Source organism: Thunnus maccoyii, chromosome 18 (genome assembly GCF_910596095.1).
Source record: "Thunnus maccoyii chromosome 18, fThuMac1.1, whole genome shotgun sequence".
NCBI classification, from domain to species: domain Eukaryota; kingdom Metazoa; phylum Chordata; class Actinopteri; order Scombriformes; family Scombridae; genus Thunnus; species Thunnus maccoyii.
This window is the reverse complement of record NC_056550.1, coordinates 29,405,635-29,429,150: the sequence shown is the minus strand read 5'-3', so window position 1 is coordinate 29,429,150 and position 23,516 is coordinate 29,405,635. Positions and strand designations below refer to the sequence as shown.

At 44.5% G+C, this 23,516-nt stretch overlaps 1 protein-coding gene across 1 annotated transcript in view; it reads right to left on the bottom strand.

Annotated features, from left to right (window-relative positions):
• The window catches only part of kpnb1 (karyopherin (importin) beta 1), a 24,011-nt gene extending 5,042 nt beyond the window's left edge, over positions 1-18,969 (bottom strand). Inside the window, exons 1-19 of the mRNA XM_042394053.1 lie at positions 18,680-18,969; positions 17,777-17,835; positions 10,298-10,480; positions 10,023-10,223; positions 8,200-8,352; positions 7,329-7,388; positions 6,623-6,712; positions 6,433-6,543; positions 6,242-6,343; positions 5,916-6,140; positions 5,632-5,823; positions 4,979-5,109; positions 4,290-4,437; positions 3,517-3,588; positions 3,286-3,430; positions 3,106-3,188; positions 1,994-2,101; positions 806-949; positions 175-280 (exon numbers count right to left, since the gene is read on the bottom strand). Coding sequence (XP_042249987.1) covers positions 175-280; positions 806-949; positions 1,994-2,101; positions 3,106-3,188; positions 3,286-3,430; positions 3,517-3,588; positions 4,290-4,437; positions 4,979-5,109; positions 5,632-5,823; positions 5,916-6,140; positions 6,242-6,343; positions 6,433-6,543; positions 6,623-6,712; positions 7,329-7,388; positions 8,200-8,352; positions 10,023-10,223; positions 10,298-10,480; positions 17,777-17,835; positions 18,680-18,719 — 2,353 coding nt within the window. The 5' untranslated portion in view covers positions 18,720-18,969. The remainder of the gene's footprint in view (positions 1-174; positions 281-805; positions 950-1,993; positions 2,102-3,105; positions 3,189-3,285; positions 3,431-3,516; positions 3,589-4,289; positions 4,438-4,978; positions 5,110-5,631; positions 5,824-5,915; positions 6,141-6,241; positions 6,344-6,432; positions 6,544-6,622; positions 6,713-7,328; positions 7,389-8,199; positions 8,353-10,022; positions 10,224-10,297; positions 10,481-17,776; positions 17,836-18,679) is intronic.
• Positions 18,970-23,516: the final 4,547 nt, after the last annotated feature.

Genomic DNA, 23,516 nt, shown 5'->3' with positions numbered 1-23,516 from the left:
GTTGGCGTGCGGTCATGTGGTCGGCGTGCGTGCGGTCATGTGGTTGGCGTGCGGTCATGTGGTCGGCGTGCGTGCGGTCATGTGGTCGGCGTGCGTGCGGTCATGTGGTCGGCGTGCGGTCATGTGGTCGGCATGTGGTCGGTGTGTGTGGTCATGTGGTCGGCGTGGTCTTACGGTGGACGTTCTCCTGGTCTCCCTTCAGGCCCTGGATGATCCCGGTGTACGCCTCCAGACAGCCCTCCCTCAGCTCGTTCAGGTAGTCCACCATGTCGTAGTCCGTCTGAACACACACACACACACACACACACACACACACACACAGGTCATGTGACATTTACTCGCCAGCTTTGAGATGCCGCAGCGTTCCTTCAGGGTTTTGTGTGTAAATGAAGATAAAACAGCTGTGATGAGTTCAATGTGTTCAGCAGGAATCAGATTTTACATCACTGACGTTTAACCTTAATGGTGAAAACATGAAGCTCAGTGTGACGTTTATAATCTATCAGGTCTCAGATAAATGTGGTTGTGTTTTACATCACGGTCAGCGTGGTGCATGATTTATCATCACAGACCAGACACACGTTACTGATCAATAACTTCAAACATTAAAACACAAACAGTTCAGAAAACTTCAACCATTTATTTTCTACGTTTGTCAGAATCATTTATTTAATTTATTGATGAAGCTGATAAATGATCATCCAGCTCTGCGTCTGTTCAGACTCAATCATCCTCTAGTGATCAGCTGAGCGTGTGTGTGTGTGTGTGTGTGTGTGTGTGTGTGTGTGTGTGTGTGTGTCGTCACCTTGTCGACCTGCGCCTGCGACGCCTGCTGCAGCGTATCCAGGACGATGTCCAGATATTTCTTAAACTCTCCTCCGATGGCCAGAGCGATGTCACCGAACGCCGACAGGATCTGAGGCTTCACCGACCGATGGACGTTCTCGTTCTGAACACAAACACACAGCTGACGTTACACCTGTCTGAAGGTCACCTGACACACAAACATCTTCACAGGACGGCAGGACGCAGAGGAGGAAGAGGAGCGAGGTACACGTGTGTAGTTCAGGTACACGTGTGTAGTTCAGGTACACGTGTGTAGTTCAGGTACACGTGTGTGTAGTTCAGGTACACGTGTGTGTAGTTCAGGTGAACGTGTGTGTGTAGTTCAGGTGATCGTGTGTAGTTCAGGTGATCGTGTGTGTGTAGTTCAGGTGATCGTGTGTGTGTAGTTCAGGTGATCGTGTGTAGTTCAGGTGATCGTGTGTGTGTAGTTCAGGTGAACGTGTGTGTAGTTCAGGTGATCGTGTGTAGTTCAGGTGAACGTGTGTAGTTCAGGTACACGTGTGTGTAGTTCAGGTACACGTGTGTGTAGTTCAGGTACACGTGTGTGTAGTTCAGGTGAACGTGTGTGTAGTTCAGGTGATCGTGTGTAGTTCAGGTGAACGTGTGTAGTTCAGGTGAACGTGTGTGTAGTTCAGGTGAACGTGTGTGTAGTTCAGGTGATCGTGTGTAGTTCAGGTGATCGTGTGTAGTTCAGGTGATCGTGTGTAGTTCAGGTGAACGTGTGTGTGTAGTTCAGGTGATCGTGTGTGTGTAGTTCAGGTGAACGTGTGTGTGTAGTTCAGGTGAACGTGTGTAGTTCAGGTGAACGTGTGTGTGTAGTTCAGGTGAACGTGTGTGTAGTTCAGGTGAACGTGTGTGTGTAGTTCAGGTGAACGTGTGTAGTTCAGGTGAACGTGTGTGTGTAGTTCAGGTGAACGTGTGTGTGTAGTTCAGGTGAACGTGTGTGTAGTTCAAACGTGTGGCAGGAAGTCAGTAAAACGAGCTTTCAGACGTCGACGGCAACAGAAGAAAGATTCAGGTCTCAGATAAATGTGGTTGTGTTTTACATCACGGTCAGCGTGGTGCATGATTTATCATCACAGACCAAACACACACACACACACACACACAGGACGCTATCAGACAGGAACAGGAGAGTCTTCCTCACCCCGAGGTTCTCCAGCAGCAGCTGCATGATCTCGTCACAGTAAGGCAGGATGTTGGACATCAGAGCTCTGCACAGGTCGCACACCAGACCCACCGCCGCCAGACAGACCTGCATCATCATCATCATCATCATCATCATCATCATCATCATCAGGGTCAATCGTCAGCACATCGTCAATACTACGACTCATTTATAAGAAGTTAATCAGTGAAGCTCCAGTAGTTTGTTCTTCCTCTGTGGTGAAACTCCCAGGGTGCATTTCAGCAGGAAACAGCCAATCACAGAGCTTCAAATGCTGTCACATGCTAAAGATTGATTGATTCTTTCATTTCTGGGTCACTTTTGGGTGAATTCAGTAACTATGGCGACACGGTTTGTTGCTCCGTGGCAACAGCAGCTGAGGCTCATGGGTATTGTAGTGTTTTGAGCAGCCAGGGAGGTGCGTTTGTTTTACAGCCTGTGTGGTCTCATTAGAGACAGAGAGGCTCCACCTGGTGGTGAAACCACAACACCACACTCTGCTGCTGCATTATCAGCTCATATGTTTTCAATCGATTCATTGATTCTGCTGCTGAAACTTGTTGATTGATCGGTTTGATTTGCTGAATCAGAACGTGAGATTTGATTCGATCTATCAGGTCTCAGATAAATGTGGTTGTGTTTTACATCACGGTCAGCGTGGTGCATGATTTATCATCACAGACCAAACACACGTTACTGATCAATAACTATCAGTCCATTCAAACATTAATAAGCAACTATGTTGGACAATCAACCAGCTTTAATCAGTGACAGGTGGCTCAGTGAGTGTAAACCAGCATCATGTGACTGAAAGCAGCTAAATCAGCCCTGATGGTCGTAAAGACGGCGTTCAAGGTGCCTGGGAAATCTGAGAATCACCGTTCAGACAAAAACCAAACAGCTCTGAGGTGAAGAAACACCAAGTTCTGTTTTTAAAGACGTTTAACCTGTTTGTTGTTGAACTGGATGTAAAAGCAGACAGACAGTTTATTTCCTGCTGAGGTTCAGACCTTATTCATCTTGTTATTGTATGTTTGGTTTATTAAAAGTCTGTCAGACAGAAGAAGAAGAAGTGCTGCAGCGTGTCGTACCTGATACTCAGCGTAGTTCTTCAGTCCGATAGCCAGGAAAGGCTTGAAGGCATCCATGTATTTCTGGAAGTCGCTGCCCAGAACTGAAGCACACAACACAAACATTCAGCTTCCTCCCGACTCTCAGCTGTAACCAGCGCCAGTGTGTGTGTGTGTGTGTGTGTGTGTGCGTGTGTCTACCTTCCACCAGTGTAGAGACGGCCATCAGAGCGTCCTCCTGCACGCCTCCGGAGCCGGCCGTGCTCTGGAACATCCTCAGCAGCGAGGCCATCACCACGTCGGAGATCTGCAGGGCGTCCTGGTGCTGAACTTTACGCAGAACGTTCTGAAACACAAACAGGAAGCGGTGAGAGAGAACGCACGTCCGGCTGGCGGTTCACTCTCAAAAGCGACAGCTCAGGTGTGTCTCACCTGTAGAGTGGCGCACAGCAGCGACTGCAGGTCGTTGAACTGGATTCTGTCTGAGGTGCTCTGGATGTGGGACTGGAAACACACAGGAAGTGACATCATTACACAGAAGTCCAGAGGTGGCGCTGCATATCACTACTCTAGTGAACATTCATTTAGACCAGAAAGGTTTTAACTTTACAGTCTCACTAACGAGCAGCAGAGCTGATTAATGTCCAACATGTTGTAGTATGACTCAACACACACACACACATATACACACACACACACACACACACACACACATATATACACACACACACACACATATACACACACACACACACACACATATATACACACACACACACATATACACACACACACACACACACATACACACACACACACACATACACACACACACATATATACACACACACACACACACACACACACACACACACATATATATACACACACACACACACATACACACACACACACATATACACACACACACACACACACACACACACACTTCACCTTAGTGACAGAGAGGTGAAAACACGAAGCTCAGTGTGATGTTTATAATCTATCAGGTCTCAGATAAATGTGGTTGTGTTTTACATCACGGTCAGCGTGGTGCATGATTTATCATCACAGACCAAACACACGTTACTGTTAATAACACCGAAAAACACACATTCACACCCAGCCTGGTACTAAACCTCCTGGTACTAAACCTCCCGGTGTTAAACCTCCCGGTGTTAAACCTCCCGGCCTCCCCGTCTCACCTCCATCTGCAGGACCTGCTGCAGTCTCTCCATGATGACCAGTGTGGTTTTCTGGACTGCAGGGTAACAGTCTTTGGCGCTGTTCTTCACGATCTCCATCAGAGCCTCGTAGGCAGCAGAGCGCAGGTTGTTCTGGTGTCCGTCAGGTCTGCAGAGAAACAACCAGCTCACAACAGTTTCTACTGGATCTCGCAGGTGTTTGGACCTGCTCTTTGGTTTTCATGTTATTGTTAAACTGCAGTTTTCAGTGGACAGAATAATGTGAACACTGTGTTGCTGGGTGACAGCTCAGTGAGGTTAATATAAAGCTGAGTGTGTTCTCAGGTCACAGTTCACATCCGTCTATATTTAGTGTGTTTCTACAGCTGCGGTTCACACTCGGCTGCATCTCAAACTTCCTACTTCACACTCAACAGGAAGTCCTGCGACAGGAAACTGTGTCTTTCTATCTTTGACGGATTTTTAGCTGAAAACCATGATGGTGAGGAGGTTCACACTCAGTTTCACTGTTCAGGTTAGAATCAGGTTTAGTTTGAGTAGAGATGGTTGGAGATGTTTTCTTGCTGCTTGTTTCTAGATGTTGTGATATATTTCTTTGCTCTGACAGTTGATATTTATATATTTACACAAGTTCTTGTGTGTTAACGTCGCTGACAAGAAGACGTGACTGAGGACAGACGGGCTCGTACCTGTCTGTGGTCTCCAGGAGTTTCTGGACGATGATTTCGAAGGAGGAGGACAGGCAGTAGGTGCTGGGCTCCTCCTGGTCCTCTGCAGCGTCCGTGGCCTCGTAGGCCGCCTCAGCCAGAGACGAGAAGGCCTGACAGGAAGAGAAGAAGACGGTTATTCATCTGGAAACCAACCAGTGGTCCTCCAGGTACAACAGCTCTAAACTCAGACTGAAGCACCGGGAGGCTGCAGCATCAGGACCACATGATGTGGTTTCATTCATTCATTACATCAAAGTCAAACATCAAAGTCTCCACAGTAGTTCTTCAATCTGCCGTCAGTCTAGTTTGTGTAACGTTCACTGTTGTTCAGATGAAACTTCAGTTCCTCTAAATGTTTACACCAAATCTGGAGAGACAAAGATTTGGCGACTACACCGATGACGTTTGACACAAAGAAACAGACACGTTTCCTCACCAGAGTCACTACAGACACGAAGGTTCAGTGATGTTAAAGTTCTCGTCTGTCTTCATCAAACACCAAGTTTCTAAAGTTCATCACCAGTCTGAAGCTCGTCGGCGTTTGTGTGACTGTGTGAAGCTTCCTGATGTTGTAACAGTGATGTCAGAGACCCTCTGTGCCCCCCCCCTCGCCCCCCCGCCCCCCGGCTCACCCAGCAGACGTTGGAGGCCACTCTGGGTTCGGCCCCCAGACCTTCGATCAGACACTGCAGCAGGGGGGCCAAGTACATCTCGTTGATGGCGGCTTCAGGCAGCAGCTCGCAGATCCTGCCCACCGTCCACGCCGTGGTGTCCCTCACCACCACGCTGGGGTCCTTCATCAGCTCGATCAGGGTGGGCATCGCCTGCAGGGGGGAGGAAGAGGAGGAAGAGGAGGAGGAGGGTGTTAGTGAAACACACGGAGAGAGAAACACGACGCCCGAGCGAGGCGGCTCACCTGTATGACGAGCGGTTTGAGCTGGTTGAGTTCAGGTCCTTCCAGGATGGAGCCGAAGGCCATGACGGAGGCGTCGCGGTAACGCCAGTCGGGGTGTTTGATGTGTTCTTTGATGAAAGGCAGAACGTGAGGAACCACGTCGTCCTCGCAGCACGTCGCCAGCAGCATCAGACACACGCCCGCCGCCTTGCAGGGGTTCCAGTCGTCATCGTCATCGTTCTCGTCCTGCGGAGACGAAGATCACAACGTCTTTAACTTTAACATCTGACATAGCTGAAGAGACTCAGCGAGGACGATGAGGGCCGGCGGTCCGGGGTGTGCGGTACCTGTTTGGTGAGGGTCTGCGTCAGGATGGGGACCAGGTACTGCAGGGCCCCTTTGGCGTAGAATTTGCTGGTGTGCTCGGGGGGCCGTCCCTGCTCCGAGGCCTGCCATTGGACGAGAGACGAAGCAGAGTGAGGAGACGGCAGCTGATTAAAGTCTCAACATTCAGGACAGTAAAGTCGGGCTCACAGACCTCCGAGGCCTCGATGGCCAGGTCCATCTCCTCGTCACACACGTTGGACCAGAACTCGATGCCCTGTAAGGCCACCTCGTCGATGTCGCTCTTCATCGCCTCGATGGTGATCTGACAGAGGAAGAGGAGGAGGATTAAAATCCTGTCGTCTTTATAAAAACTGGTTTCTGGGTTTTTAAACTGGTCTCACCGCGAACAGAGCCGGACCCATGTAGGTCTCCATGTACTGATAGTACAGAGACATGATCTTCACCAGGTTCTGTAAGGCTGCGACCCGCACCTGCACACACACACACACACACACACACAAACATGCACGCACACACACACACACGCGCAAACATGCACGCACATACACACACACGCGCACACACACAGACAGACACAGACACACACACACACGTATACACACACACACACGCACACAGACACACAGACGCGCACACACACACACAGACAGACACACACACAGACACAGACACAGACACACACACACACACAGTTGATTAATAACATGTATTGTTATGATCGGCTGTACTGAGGAAGATGAGGAGTTATTGTGTGGAGATGAAGGATAACAACAGTTACTGATCCTCAGCAGATGTTCTCAGCTGTATATAAAACACTTTGTGTAATATCAATCAATCATCTGTAAATATTGATTAAGTGTTTGTTGACTGGAGGCTTCATGTCTCCACATCACATGTGTGCAAGTTAAATACTGGACCCTGATTGGCTCTGGACTAGTTGTGATGTCATATGTTGGAGGGAAACTTTCAGTATATTTCAGTGTTTGTTCTTCATGTTGATGTGGTTTTTTTGTTTTTTTTTGTTCTGCGTGTGTGTTTTAATAAAGAGAAACAGGAAGTGGCGGCGGCTCGTCTGTCGTTACTCACTCTGGTGTCGGGACACTGTGTAGCTTCACACACCACCTGCATGATGAAGTGTCTCTCCGTCTGAAACAGGACGAAGATAAAAATCAATCACACCAGTCAAAGTCTCTGACTGCAGCTGGTTACATGTGAAGATTCGCTGGTTTCTTCAGGAAACACTGATCACACTTTAATATTTCAGCAGAATGAAACCTTCAAACTACCTGCTGCTGTTCACACAGCTGGAAAACAGTCTGATCTGCTGTTCACTTATCTCTGTGGGTAAATATATATATATATATATATATATATCTGATGTGTCCGTCTCAGTTTACTGACGGTCAAGCTGATGCTGAACTTTAACGCCCTCTGCTGGATCACAGGACAAACTGCTCAACAGTTCAAATATCTAATATTTAATCATATTTAATCATATTTAATCATATTTGTCCCCAGAGAGAAGGAAGAGAAACCAGCTGACTGCAGGTTTCATTTAAGACTTTTAATCCCACATAAAAAAGGAAATTTAACACCAACCAAAGGATGAAAGTCTGATGGTTTATATCAATATATATATATAACAATCATTTTAAAGATGTAATTGATCCCTGATCAAATAGATTAACCAGGTTTCAGCTGAAGTCTCAGTCAGAGGACGAGACTTCCTGCAGCTGTTTGTTACTGAAACTCTGCAACAAAGCATCAAACAGCTTCCTGCACGACAACAATCACACTTTCACTTTATTCACCAGGAGCTTCGGCTGCTCAGTCTAGATTTACTGCTTTAAGACCTGCAGAGACCTGCGACCCACACGCAACACGTCATGTGTGGAGCAGCCGGATCCTGATCCTGATCCAGATCCAGATCCTGATCCTGATCCAGAGATGTTCGTACCTCCTTGTCGAAGTTGGCTTTGGTGAACTCCAGTGAGTTGAGGAGGGCGTTGGTCGCCGCCAGTTTGACGTTGTTGCTGGGCTCCTCCTTCCTCATGCCCTGGATGATGGCCGTCAGGATCTGGTTGGCGTTTTCCTGCAGCTGCTCCGGATCCTGAACAAGCAGAACCAGGTTAGAGAGACCCTGATCTAGACCTGCAGGTTAGAGAGACCCTGATCTAGACCTGCAGCCATTAAAGCCTTAACACTAAACTCATCTGAAACCATTTGAACTTAAATAAAAACCTGAATGTTGTAGCTTCTAAATGTGACGATTTGAAGCTTTTTAGTTTCCTTCATGAAAGTGAAATTATTAAACAGACGTCAAACGATAACGAGCCTCGTTATAGACTGACGGTGATGACATCATCAACAGTTACAGTCACTCACACACATCAACTCTGACGTCACATTTAATATTTTATCATTTATGGTCGAACTGCTTCTGTCCTACACACACTCACACACACTCACACACACTCACACACACTCACACACACTCACACACACACACACACACACACACACACACTCACACTCACACACACACACTCACACACACACTCACACACACTCACACACACACACACACACACACACTCACTCACACACACACACACACTCACACACACTCACACACTCACACACACTCACACACACTCACACACACTCACACACACTCACACACACACACACACACTCACACACACACACACTCACACACACACACACACACACTCACACACACTCACACACACTCACACACACTCACACACACACTCACACACACTCACACACTCACACACTCTCTCTCTCACTGAACCAGGTGAAGAGAAGATCACCTGAAGTTGACGACTATGTTTGTTTCTGTTACTGGTCAATAAACAGCAGAGTGTTTTACAGCTGCTTCAACTAAACTAAACCAGCTCCTCCCTCCACCAGCGACACCTTCAGCACAGGGAGGAGGAAGAGGAGGAGGAGGAAGGGGAGGAGGAGGAAGAGGAGGAGGAGGAAGGACTGGTGTCTTTCTAAAGGTCAGTCATATGATTGAAGTGACATGTTGACATGTTAGATCAGTCTCCAGTCAGACTCTGCTGTTGCTGCTCCAGAAACAATATTTAGATTTATTTATATATTTAGATTTATGGTGAAAATCAAAGTGAACCAGCGCACGCTGTAACGACTTCACTGTGACTTTATTAAGAGCCAACAGTACGTTCAGATTCGCTCACAGGTGAGTCACATGACTCATTATCACCGTCTTAATTTTCTCAAAGTGAACATTTTACAAACATACATATTACAATAAACACGACGTGATTAATGTTGCACAAAGTGACATGAAGAGTGTGATAACGAGTCATGTGACAGTGAGCTGGTCATGTTCCAGCTGACTGCAAACACCGGCTGAGTCTGTCCTTTCATATTTAGATTCATATTTAAAACATTCATCTATTCTCAATGCTGATGTAACAGATCAGCTGATCAGCAGCTTCATCCTGGTGCACCGTTCACGTCCTTCACTATCACACTCGTTTGTTTATTTTGTGATTATTATTATTTTATGGTTCAGAACTGAAGGATTATTAATGATGAGTCAGCTGTCAATCACTCATGTTACTCTCCAGTATGTTTAATGATAACAGCAGTGCTCTGCTGTTGTCCTGGTTACCGTTGGACTGACGGACAGTCTGAGGACGTCACGTCAGCTTTTAGTGAACTGTGACCGACATCTTCATCAGTTAGCTGAGAGATGATGAGCGGTGTTTGTGTGCGATCACTCACGATGTCCTGGCAGATGTATCCGATGGCCTCCAGCGTGGACTCCTTCATGTGTTCGGTGCTGGAGGGGTCGGTGACGTTGGCCACCAGCTGGGGGATCAGCTCGGGCCACTGGTTGACGGGAATCTCCGCGCAGGCGATCCCAGCGACGCACTGCGACGCCGAGCTGGGTCGATACGTCTCCGTGCCCAGAGTCTGTAAAACCTGAGAGACAGACGGGACGTGATGAGACAGTGAACATCAAACCAACCCTTCCCGCAGACGTTCTGCGTCCTTACGTAGTTTTTGATCTCGCGGCGAGCGTTGGCGTCGATGGCCAGCCATCTCTGCTGGTACTGCGTCTTGACGTCGGGGTCTTTGGAGGTCAGAGAGTTCTTCACCTGCAGGCCGGCGGCCACACGAGCCACCTGAGTGTTTCCTGGGTTCGCCAACACTTTGGACAACTCCACCAGGAATGTGGGCTGAGGAAGAGGAGGAGAGAGGAGGAAGAGACGTGAGATTACAGAGGAAACAGCAGAAACATGTCAGAATAAAACAAGTGATGAAATCAACTCTGACTCATCAGCAGCTTATCAGGAAGTTTTATTTATAAAGCAGCTTTTAAAACAAGAGTTACAAGTTGGTGAACAAAAAAACCATTAAACAAGTCGACATGTTGAACATGTTAGTAAACAGTTGTTTATTTACGGAGCAACATTATCATTCATGTTGAGTCGTGTTTCTGTCTAATATTCTCTCTTTTAGCTGTTTCTGCTCTCTACCAACTCCTGAAGGAAATATCTGCTCCTTCGCTGCTAAATGCTCCACTATGTTCACCAGCTAGTCTACAGCTAACTGAGAGCAGCTAGTCTACAGCTAACTGAGCAGGTAGTCTACAGCTAACTGAGCAGCTAGTCTACAGCTAACTGAGAGCAGCTAGTCTACAGCTAACTGAGAGCAGCTAGTCTACAGCTAACTGAGCAGCTAGTCTACAGCTAACTGAGCAGCTAGTCTACAGCTAACTGTGAGCAGGTAGTCTACAGCTAACTGAGAGCAGCTAGTCTACAGCTAACTGAGAGCAGCTAGTCTACAGCTAACTGTGAGCAGCTAGTCTACAGCTAACTGTGAGCAGCTAGTCTACAGCTAACTGAGAGCAGCTAGTCTACAGCTAACTGAGAGCAGCTAGTCTACAGCTAACTGAGAGCAGCTAGTCTACAGCTAACTGTGAGCAGCTAGTCTACAGCTAACTGTGAGCAGCTAGTCTACAGCTAACTGTGAGCAGCTAGTCTACAGCTAACTGAGCAGCTAGTCTACAGCTAACTGTGAGCAGCTAGTCTACAGCTAACTGAAAGCAGCTAGTCTACAGCTAACTGAGAGCAGCTAGTCTACAGCTAACTGAGAGCAGCTAGTCTACAGCTAACTGAGCAGGTAGTCTACGGCTAACTGAGCAGGTAGTCTACGGCTAACTGAGCAGCTAGTCTACGGCTAACTGAGCAGCTAGTCTACAGCTAACTGAGAGCAGCTAGTCTACAGCTAACTGAGCAGCTAGTCTACAGCTAACTGTGAGCAGGTAGTCTACAGCTAACTGAGAGCAGCTAGTCTACAGCTAACTGAGAGCAGCTAGTCTACAGCTAACTGTGAGCAGCTAGTCTACAGCTAACTGTGAGCAGGTAGTCTACAGCTAACTGAGAGCAGCTAGTCTACAGCTAACTGAGAGCAGCTAGTCTACAGCTAACTGTGAGCAGCTAGTCTACAGCTAACTGAGAGCAGCTAGTCTACAGCTAACTGAGAGCAGCTAGTCTACAGCTAACTGAGAGCAGCTAGTCTACAGCTAACTGTGAGCAGCTAGTCTACAGCTAACTGTGAGCAGGTAGTCTACAGCTAACTGAGCAGCTAGTCTACAGCTAACTGTGAGCAGCTAGTCTACAGCTAACTGAAAGCAGCTAGTCTACAGCTAACTGAGAGCAGCTAGTCTACAGCTAACTGAGAGCAGCTAGTCTACAGCTAACTGAGAGCAGCTAGTCTACAGCTAACTGAGCAGGTAGTCTACGGCTAACTGAGCAGGTAGTCTACGGCTAACTGAGCAGGTAGTCTACAGCTAACTGAGTAGGTAGTCTACGGCTAACTGAGCAGCTAGTCTACAGCTAACTGAGCCGGTAGTCTACAGCTAACTGAGCAGGTAGTCTACAGCTAACTGAGAGCAGCTAGTCTACAGCTAACTGAGAGCAGCTAGTCTACAGCTAACTGTGAGCAGCTAGTCTACAGCTAACTGTGAGCAGCTAGTCTACAGCTAACTGTGAGCAGCTAGTCTACAGCTAACTGAGAGCAGCTAGTCTACAGCTAACTGAGAGCAGCTAGTCTACAGCTAACTGTGAGCAGCTAGTCTACAGCTAACTGAGCAGGTAGTCTACAGCTAACTGAGAGCAGGTAGTCTACAGCTAACTGAGAGCAGCTAGTCTACAGCTAACTGAGAGCAGCTAGTCTACAGCTAACTGTGAGCAGCTAGTCTACAGCTAACTGTGAGCAGCTAGTCTACAGCTAACTGAGAGCAGCTAGTCTACAGCTAAGTGAGAGCAGCTAGTCTACAGCTAACTGAGAGCAGGTAGTCTACGGCTAACTGAGCAGGTAGTCTACGGCTAACTGAGCAGCTAGTCTACGGCTAACTGAGCAGCTAGTCTACGGCTAACTGAGCAGGTAGTCTACAGCTAACTGAGCAGGTAGTCTACAGCTAACTGAGCAGGTAGTCTACAGCTAACTGAGCAGCTAGTCTACAGCTAACTGAGCAGCTAGTCTACAGCTAACTGAGCAGGTAGTCTACAGCTAACTGAGCAGGTAGTGTTCAGTATGAGACGCTGAGAGTGAAGCAGAGCAGTAAACAAATAAACAATGAGCAGAAACTCACTATAAAGCTGCAGAGTCACTGATGATTCTCTGCAGGTTCGTCACTATCCCTCATTTATTAACAGCAGTAACAACAGGAAGCTAAAAGAAACATTATTTAACAGCTCTGCTCTCAGCTGATTGTACAGTCAGTCCACAGAAATAAAGTCTGATCATCATCATCATCCTCATCCTCCTCCTCTGCAGCTCCATCAGGCTGTCAGAGCTCTTTACACCCACAACACTAACGGCAGAAAACACCGACTTCATCTTTCTGTTAAACGTTCCATCTCAGTCAGGACAGAAACACAATATATCTTTGATTTAAAGACTAGAAACTCAGTCTGATGGTTTGTTTAGTGTTTCTGAGCATCGTCCGTCCTCCATATGGCTCGTCTATCGCTACGGTAACAAAAGGAGGATTACTACAATAGACGCTGCCGGCCACGTGTCCCTTATCGGACTGGAGGCTGAAGAACGAAAACTATCACAACTCAATTTAAGAAAATAAAAATATAGAAAGATTTGTTTTTCAAAGCAGATGTTTAGAGATAAGTGAGCTGTAAACACGAGGATGTAGATCAGTTATAACTCACAGCTGCAGGAAATAAAGTCATTTGATTTGTTTGAATTCTTGTTTTTGCACTGATGGAAACGGTCAGCCAGCAGATGCAGGAAGATGCCTCCAGGACCTGGTCCAGGACCAGAGCCAGCAGGAACACTTTCACTGACTGGTGAACTCTGCATAAACCAGTCAACTACTGGTTCCACTGCTGCGTATCATCCTGTGTACATTCAGCCTTCCTGCTGCTGTCACTGGTACCTTCTAGGGTTGGGTTGGTTTCCGGTTTTGCCAGTCTGGTGTACCAGCTTAAACCGGTTTGACTTCCAACTGAAGTGGCATGTGTCATAATGAGACGTCTGAGCGCCTCAGACGGCGGCTCTGACGCCGACAGGCTGCTGCTGTCCAGCCGGCTAACGCTGCCGATATCATCGATAACCCGGCTAACGCTGCCGATATCGTCGATAACCCGGCTAACGCTGCCGATATCATCAATAACCCGGCTAACGCTGCCAATATCGTCGATAACCCGGCTAACGCTGCCGATATCAATAACCCGGCTAACGCTGCCAATATCGTCGATAACCCGGCTAACGCTGCCGATATCATCAATAACCCGGCTAACGCTGCCAATATCGTCGATAACCCGGCTAACGCTGCCGATATCATCGATAACCCGGCTAACGCTGCCGATATCAATAACCTGGCTAACGCTGCCGATATCATCGATAACCCGGCTAACGCTGCCGATATCATCGATAACCCGGCTAACGCTGCCGATATCGTCGATAACCCGGCTAAACCGGCTGGATGCTGATGTGTTATGAACACAAGCGGATACAAAGAGGCGTGACGGATCATTTTACCATGCTAGTTAGCATAGCATAGCATAGCATAGCATAGCATAGCTGCAGTGTTTCCGGCTGTTAAACCAGAAACACAAATAAAAACACTGTGTGACTCAGCTGATCTCACTGAGCTCCACTCAGGAGCAACTGAGTCATGTGCGACACCTGGTGGTTAAATTCAGTATTACTGGTCTGGTGGTTTGGAGGGCGGATGGTTGTTGATTGGCTGGTTTGGAGGGCGGATGGTTGTTGATTGGCTGGTTTGGAGGGCGGACGGTTGTTGATTGGCTGGTTTGGAGGGCGGACGGTTGTTGATTGGCTGGTTTGGAGGGCGGATGGTTGTTGATTGGCTGGTTTGGGGGGCGGATGGTTGTTGATTGGCTGGTTTGGAGGGCGGATGGTTGTTGATTGGCTGGTTTGGGGGGCGGATGGTTGTTGATTGGCTGGTTTGGGGGGCGGATGGTTGACATTTGAATACTGTAACGTTTCTATCTAACTCATGTTATCTGGTGACTGATGAGCTGATTTATTCTCTCTAGTTGTCGTTACAGGAAGTGATGAAACACGTTAAAGATTATATCCTGTAACGTCCATATTATAAACCCAGTGAATGATTTAAATGTATTTTTAAGATGTTTTTAAACTACAGTCACAGCGGCGGTTCAGTAAAGGACATTAAGTTTTGTTAGCAGATGTGTTATAAAGCAGTCTGGACAATCTGAGGCAGCACTCGTGGTTCAGCGGCAGTGTACAGGCTACTAGCTAACTGCTAACAGTAAGCTAACGACTAACAGTAAGCTAACGACTAACAGTAAGCTAACGGCTAACAGTAAGCTAACGGCTAACAGTAAGCTAATGGCTAACAGTATGCTAGCAGTGGCGTGGTGTGGACAGAGGCGAGCTGATTGGTGCAGAGCTGAGGGAACAGTATTAACGTATATCATGAGCCGTGTTTTACGTTGATAAACTTTTCAAGCAGCTTCGGTTGAAACTGAGATAATATATTTTTATTTCATTTCTTTTGTTGTCGTTGGAAACGCAGCCGTCTGAGACTGTCAATCATCTTTTTAAGACTCTGCTACAGTTGTTGAGTTGCATGAATGACGTATTGATTAACATATTAGATATTATTAGATATTCATGGAGTCTGAGTTGGAGCTTCTTTATTGATCATTACTGAGCTCTAACAGATGATCAATGAGTCATGTGATCCATCTATACTCTGATGTCACTACATGCTCCTGAAGCAGAGCAACTGTTTATGGATAAAATATCTGCTTTTCATCAATAGCTGTAAAATCAAAGTGCTTCATCACATTGATGCAAATATATCATCATCATCATCATGCAGTATCCAGAAACTAAAACTCTTCAGTTTTGACTGTAAAAGTGTTTTAGGAGGTTAATATTTCACAGAAAGGTGCCTGTTAGTGTTGCAGATGTTATATTTATGTTATAGTGATGTTATATTGATGTTATAGTGATGTTATATTGATGTTAGTGATATTCGTGCAGACGGGAGTTGAGTTTGATGTTGTTGATACTCAGCAGCATCCGATCAGGGAGTCGCCCACTGACTTCTGTTATTAGTCAGCAAATTAGACTAAAGTGAAACTCCAGACAGAAACACTGATGTTCAGGATCCACAGCTGCAACCAGCTACCAGATAATCAATCAATCATTTAGAGTAAATATTCTCTGATTGCAGCTTGTTAAATGTGAATGTTTGCTGGTTTCTTTCGTCTCTGACAGTAAACTGAACATCTTTGATGACGTCATCTTTAGGAAACATTGATCAACATTTGAATATTTTCTAACATTTTTATGGACCAAACGACTAATCAAGAGAATAAATGAGATTAATCAATAATGATCATTAGTTGCAGCTCTGCATGTATCAACACATCAGACTGTTACTGTTGAACCTTCAGCAGCTGCTCAGCTGGTTCAGATCATCCAGAGATGAAACCGTTAGTTCTTCTACATTTCAGCCAAAAACTGAAACATCTTGTAACTTGTGTAAAATGATAAACCATAATATCCATAATATCCAGCTCTAAAAACTCACTTTTTAAACTGTTTTGCATGTTTGAGGTTGAATTTGTTTAATGTGGAGAACTTTATAACTGAAGCTTCTTCATGGTTCAGTTGATTCAGTCTGTATGTTTAGTTCATTTCTTTTAATTAAGAAGAAAATAGATTTCTAACAGTGTTTAGGATTATATGTAAGATCATTTTTCTCATTAGTGAGTTAACAGATTCATGAATATATATTCTGTCATTGATTTTCAGTTTATCAAGTGTCTTAAACCAACAGTCATCAAATAAACATTAAAGCTGTAATCATTCCTCCTGTTCATACTGACCATTAGAAGATCCCTTCATAATGACCTTACAATGTAAATCCACAGTCCTCCTTCTGTGTAAAAATGTATTTCAAAGTTTATCTGAAGCTAATATGAAGCTTCAGCGTCCAAATGAGTCAAATCAAGTAGATATCTTTCAACGTTAGTCTTTTTAGTGCCAAAGTCCCTCTTTTTGTTACTATACTTCCACCTGCAGCTCAACAGGGAAACACTGTCCGAGGAAACACAAAGAGGGAATTTGATGCTAAAAAGACTGTAAATGTGTCAGATATCCACTTGATATGACTAACTCAGACTGATGAAGCTGAATAGAAGCTTCACACAGACTTTTAAATGCATTGAAAGCACATATGAAGGATCTTTAATATCCAGTATGAACAGGAGGAATGATTACAGACACCTGACTGCTGGTTTAACACACTGGGAACACTGGGGAACAGGTCCTTTAATGTCAGCAGCATCAGAGTTCAAACAGCTGATGTTCACTGGGGTTTATTTTGTTATCCACAGCAGATTTATCAAACTTTATGTTCAAGGTTTTTATCTAAACTATTAAAGTCAGAACTTCAGCTTTCAGCAGGGGGACTAAAACTGTAGCTGGAGGGCCAGATTTGGCCCACAAGCCACAGTTTGCCCACCACTGCTGCATATGTTGCTGCTGAGTTGTTGAAATCTGTCCGAGCAGAGAGCAGAAAACATTTAACTTTGAGATACTGAATCTCCAAAACCAGAACAACTAAATCAGGCTGGACAGACGCTGCTTGTGTGTCTGTGTCTTTTATAATTTGGGTGAAATGACCCTTTAAATGTCTGTAAAGCGACATATTAGCTGATGAACACGCTGAATCTGCAGCTCTCACCACATCAGATGGGTGTAGCTGCCTCCATGAAATGCTAACGCTAGCAGGCTGTGTGTGTGTGTGTGTGTGTGTGTGTGTGTGTGTGTGTGTGTGTGTGTGTGTGTGTGTGTGTGTGTGTGTGTTTTAGTGGGGGGGGGGGCAGCAGCTGTCCTGAGTTCCTCTCTCCTCCATGCTGCTGCATGTCTGACTGTAGCAGCAGGTCTGTTAGCTTCCCCTCCACAGTCCACACAACACATTACCAACATGCTAACAACATACTAACCAGGTTCTCTATGGCAGCCTGCTCCAGAAACTTCTGAGCCGCCTCCAGTTCATTCCGATCTGCGGGGAGAGGAGAGGAGGGGAGAGGGGTTATTCAATGTAGCACACAGCTAGCATGCTAACACACGCCTTTACCACGAACCTTCCAATATAAACCGTGAACCGGGAGGTTTACCGGGCTTAGACAGAGGACATGTTACAGATACGTCCCATTAATGAACGACATTAAAGGAGGATTTCACTGATAAGGCACCCGGTCCCGCCGGAGGAAGCACGCCGCGGCTCCAGCGTGCGTGTTAGCCGCGTTAGCATGCTAGCATTAGCCGGCCGCCGGGACACATTTTAAGACGCAAAAATAAAGTTTTCGGGACAAACAGCAATTCGGTTTAAACAACATCAACTCGGTGTAAAGAAACTGAACAACGCTAAAGTAGCAACTGGAGGCACTTTTCTCCGGTTTAAGCGGTTTAAAAGAGCCGTTAGCCGGGCATGCGTGCGGGAGGCGGCCGGCAGCAGGGGCTAGCAGAGCGGCTAACGGGCATGGGCAGGGTCGCGAGCTGAATCCGGCTGTCAGGTCAGCCTCCGCGAACCGAACCGACAGGATTATTATGTGACTGCGTTTTTAATGGATCAGCGGGCTGATCGGCGGGTTACCGCCGCTGTCAGGCTGCGAGAATCCGCCGGACAGAGTGCAGAGTCACCCGCGTTATCTGCGGGGACTGGGGCCGTGACGTTAGCGTTAGCATGACGAGCTAGCTCCCCGCTAGCGAAGCTTTTCCCTCCTTTAAACTTTCACCGGTTCACCGGAGCAGCCGCCGCCGGTTCACCGGAGCAGCCGCCGCCCCAACATACAGCCGCGGAGCGCGGGCGTATGGTGTGCGGAGGCTGCGGTGCTGATAATCACCTGGAGAGACCGTTTTTTCGAGGATTGTGATGAGCTCCATTCCGCCGGCAGCCTCGCTCTCTCTCTCTCGGTTTCGGTTGCCGCGCAGCTCGCAGCAGATTATATTTCTTCACGGAGCTCCGTCGGTGGCGCCGCAGGGCGGGTTCAGGCGGAGGGACCCGGTGCTAGCTCGGTGTGTTTCAGTCGGATGGGGCGGGAAACGTTCACGGTGGCGCAGAGTAACGTCCCGTTCACATCCTGTGCTGTCGGAGGGAAAGGGCCGCGCGCTTCTCTCCCGCGGAAGGATATCACGCGCTGACGGGGCGACGTGCTGCCTTCAGGGACCGCAGGACACCTTAAAGTAGTGCAGGTTGGGCGGAGGCGAGACACAACACAGCAAGAAAATGTAGTTACAAACAATACTCAGATACTTTACTGCAGTAAAAGTACCAATATAACGATGTAAAAATACTCTGTTACAAGTAAAAGTCCTGCATGAAAAACCCTCCTACAGTAAAAGTACATAAGTATTATGAGCTTGATGTAGTTAAAGTATTGCAGTAAAAGTACATAAGTATTATGAGCTTGATGTAGTTAAAGTATTGCAGTAAAAGTACATAAGTATTATGAGCTTGATGTAGTTAAAGTATTGCAGTAAAAGTACATAAGTATTATGAGCTTGATGTAGTTAAAGTATTGCAGTAAAAGTACATAAGTATTATGAGCTTGATGTAGTTAAAGTATTGCAGTAAAAGTAGTGGTTTGGTCCCTCTGACTGATATATTATTATATATGACATCATTAGATTATTAATAGTGAAGCATCAGTGTTAGAGCAGCATGTTACTGTTGTAGCTGCTGGAGGTGGAGCTAGTTTACACTACTTTATATACAGTTAGCTAGTTTAGTCCAGTGGTTCCCAACCTAGGGGTCGGGCCCCTCCAAAGGGTCAGCAGATAAATCTGAGGGGTGGTGAGATGATTAATGGGAGAGGAAAGAAGAAAAAACAAAGTTCTGATACACAAATCTGTTTTCAGTTTTTGGACTTTTTCTCTAATCTTTGATTTTTGCTGAAATATTGGATCATTTGAACATTTATTGAAATGAAAGCATGTGAGAAGTTTAGAGGGAAAAATCACTATTTGGTGGAGCTGTTAACAACTCATAGACATGTGAAATGTGACCCCGACTACACACTGCTTTTTGTAAGACGTCAAAAGACAAAAAGGTTGGAAACCACTGGTTTCATCTTTAACAATGTGTTGTATTTTAAAAGCTTGTTATATTATCCATTGTGTCAAATCTTCATCTGAAAAGTAACTAAAGATGTCAAATAAATGTAGTGGAGTAGAAAGTACAATATTTCCCTCTGAAATCAGATGTTTGATTTTCTTTGGTATTATTATTATTAATATTATTGCTAAAATATTATTTTTGTATGTTTAATGTTGAAACTGATAATAATGATTCATGTCATTAATATTTCTTTTATTAAAGCAGATTTTACAGAATGAGACTTTTCAACATCAATAGTTTCTGTTTCTGATATTAAATATATAGATTATATTTAATCTATAAACTGAAACTTTTCTCAGAAATTCTAAAATTAAAAATAAATTTTGGTTTTATTTCAAACCAGAAAATGTTTATGAGATCTGCGAGTTTACGAGTAGCACCTGAACGCACCATCACACTCCTCATCATCATCATCTCCCGCGCGACCCCGTTTCCTCCTCTGTGGCGTGCCCCATCTCGTGTGCGCGCGTACGTGCACGTGTTTAAGTCAAAGTTTTTGTTTTGCGGCTAAAAAGCTTTTAAAATGTTTGTTTCTGTTTCCGGAAATAAAAAAAAAATCTGTTTTGAATTTAATTGTTTTTGTTGTTCAATATGTTTTGAAATAAAAAACAAAACAATGAATTGATCAGATATTATTATTATTATTATTAATCAGATACTGCAGGTGATGAACTCCTGATGTTACAGTAACACACTATATGGCCAAAAGTATGTGGACAGCCCTTCCACATACTTCCTGGTTCCTCTAATGTTTATATACTGAATATTAATGATAAATAAAGGAACTAAAGTGTTACCAGCATTAATAAAGTAAGAAGTGATCAGCTGTGATTCTTTGGCTCTCATAAAGAACAAATAAACAAAAACAAATGATGTTTTTTATATGCATGTGGTCTGCAGGCTGCACCTGAAGGACTCTGTGGAGGTCTACAGAGTCCACCTGAGACCTCGTAGACATGATGACACGTACAGGCAGCGCAGAGCGGCAGCCGATGATTGTTTTCATTATTGATTATTTTCTTCATTAATGGTTCAGTCCATGAAATGTCAGTTAACTGTGAAAAAACAGTCATCGTGATGTCATCAGGTCCGCCATCGTGAAGGACGTGAAAGACTTCACTGACAGTCTTTTCTCTCTCACACACACACACCTTTATTGAATATCAGTTATTGATCGGATGCTGCAGCTGATCAGACTCATCAACATCCCGCTTCAGGTGTCAGATCGACTCCAAAGATTAGATTTGACTTGTTGATGTAACATCTGGTTTAAAAGGTCTGATTCATAAAAGAAGTTTCCTTCTTAAACAATGAATCGATTATCAAAATGTTGTTCAATCGATTAACCATCTCATCATTTTAGCCAATAATCATAACCTGTATTATTTATTTTCTTCAGTAGCAAGCTAACACCAGCTAGCTCGCTAATGTCAGCTTGTTACCCAAGTTTGCTAAAGCGCAAACAAGCTAGCAATGCAGATCTGAGGTTTGAAAAATAATTTTCCCGCTCATTCTCCTGACAAAATTTCTCGTTTTTCATCCTTAGATTTATTTGAGCTAATATGGTAGCCTGTAGCTAACCAACATCTGTCCTAACATAAATAATCTTTATTTGTACCACAGACCTCTCTAACTTTGTTCTGTAGCAAGCTAACACCAGTTAGCTAAGCTTGCTAATGAGCTAACAAGCTAGCAACACAGATCTAAGGTTTAAAAAATGATCTGTGTTACATAATTATTGATTTTCGCAACAGAATTTTGATTGTAGATTCTGTTTTACTTGTTTGTTCTTAGTTTTTCCTTCTTTGTATGGATAATATCACTATTATATCACTTTCTATGAGGCTGAAAATCCTCTTTGTGTTGGATAGAAAGTTTCCCTTCAACATAAAAAATAATAATCCAGATTATTCCTACAGATTACAAGACTTTCTCATCATAACATGGATTGTTAAATAATAATGAAACACCTGGGAGGGACTGAGAGAAGTGAGACAAACAGGAAGCACCAATAATGTGGGAAATTGGCGGAGTGCTCCTTTAAAAGCCTCATTTATGACCTGACAGGTGATGTTGTGAAAGAAAAGCTCGAACAGACACGAGTTGTAAAAACAAACCCATTGCTTCTTTATTAGTTAGTCATTTTACAGTAGTCACTCATACGTAGCTGCCTTGAGTTGGTCTTTTTGTCTCTTTTAATTTTTGTTCCAACTTCTTCCTCATTTTTTTTTTCCATCAACACAACGGAAGAGTCATGGACAAAGTATAAAAAAAGAACAAAAAACAAACAAAAACAAACAAAAAAAAAACAGGATAAAATGCCCCTTTTCACAACAAAAATTACATTTGGCAAATGGTGAGGATGAAGGTGATGATGATGATGATCCAGTGCATCTTTAAAACATCAATAAAAACATGAGTTCAGTTTTTACTAAGATAGAGACAGAAGGTGAGACACGTGATTGGATAAGAGCTTTTTAGGGAGTCAGGAATTATCGTCCAATCAGATTTGATCTCCTCACTTGTTGCCGGGTAAATTTTGAAGCTGTGATACGCATCATCCCCACATTACAGTCACAGTAAAAAACAAACTAAATCACAACAGAAAAGAAAAACTAAAATATAAAAACTGACCCAATCAGACGTCAAGACGTTGATCTGGTGTGTTTATGGCACGACGAGAAGTTTGGCTGCAGATATTTAATATTTATCAGATAATACTTTGCATTTCCTGCTAATGTAGATGGATGTTGATGTATTCTATCACAGTCCTACAATACTTAATGATAAGAGGGCTGTAAATGATTGTTTTCATTATTGATTACTCGTTTTGTGGAAAAAATAAACAAATAAACAAACAAAAAAAAAACGCTGCTCACAAGCTCTAAATGTTCCCAGTTTTGTCAGAAACAGCAGAGTTTCAGTTTATAAAGATATAAAACAGAAAAGCAGCAAATTAAAAAACATTCAAGAAGCTGCAACCAGAGAAACGTATCTGCTTTACAGATGTAAACAATGAATCGATTATCAAAATGTTGTTCAATCGATTAACCATCTCATCATTTTAGCCAATAATCATAACCTGTATTATTTATTTGTTCAGTAGCAAGCTAACACCAGCTAGCTCGCTAATGTCAGCTTGTAACCCAAGTTTGCTAAAGCGCAAACAAGCTAGCAATGCAGATCTGAGGTTTGAAAAATAATTTTCCCGCTCATTCTCCCGACAAAATTTCTCGTTTTTCATCCTTAGATTTATTTGAGCTAATATGGTAGCCTGTAGCTAACCAACATCTGTCCTAACATAAATAATCTTTATTTGTACCACAAACCTCTCTAACTTTGTTCTGTGGCAAGCTAACACCAGTTAGCTAAGCTTGCTAATGAGCTAACAAGCTAGCAACACAGATCTAAGGTTTAAAAAATGATCTGCGTTACATAATTATTGATTTTCGCAACAGAATTTTGATTGTAGATTCTGTTTTACTTGTTTGTTCTTAGTTTTTAGCTTTGTTGTGGAGAAATCAGTTAGCTAAAATGGAAATATATAAAGCTCACATGGTAGC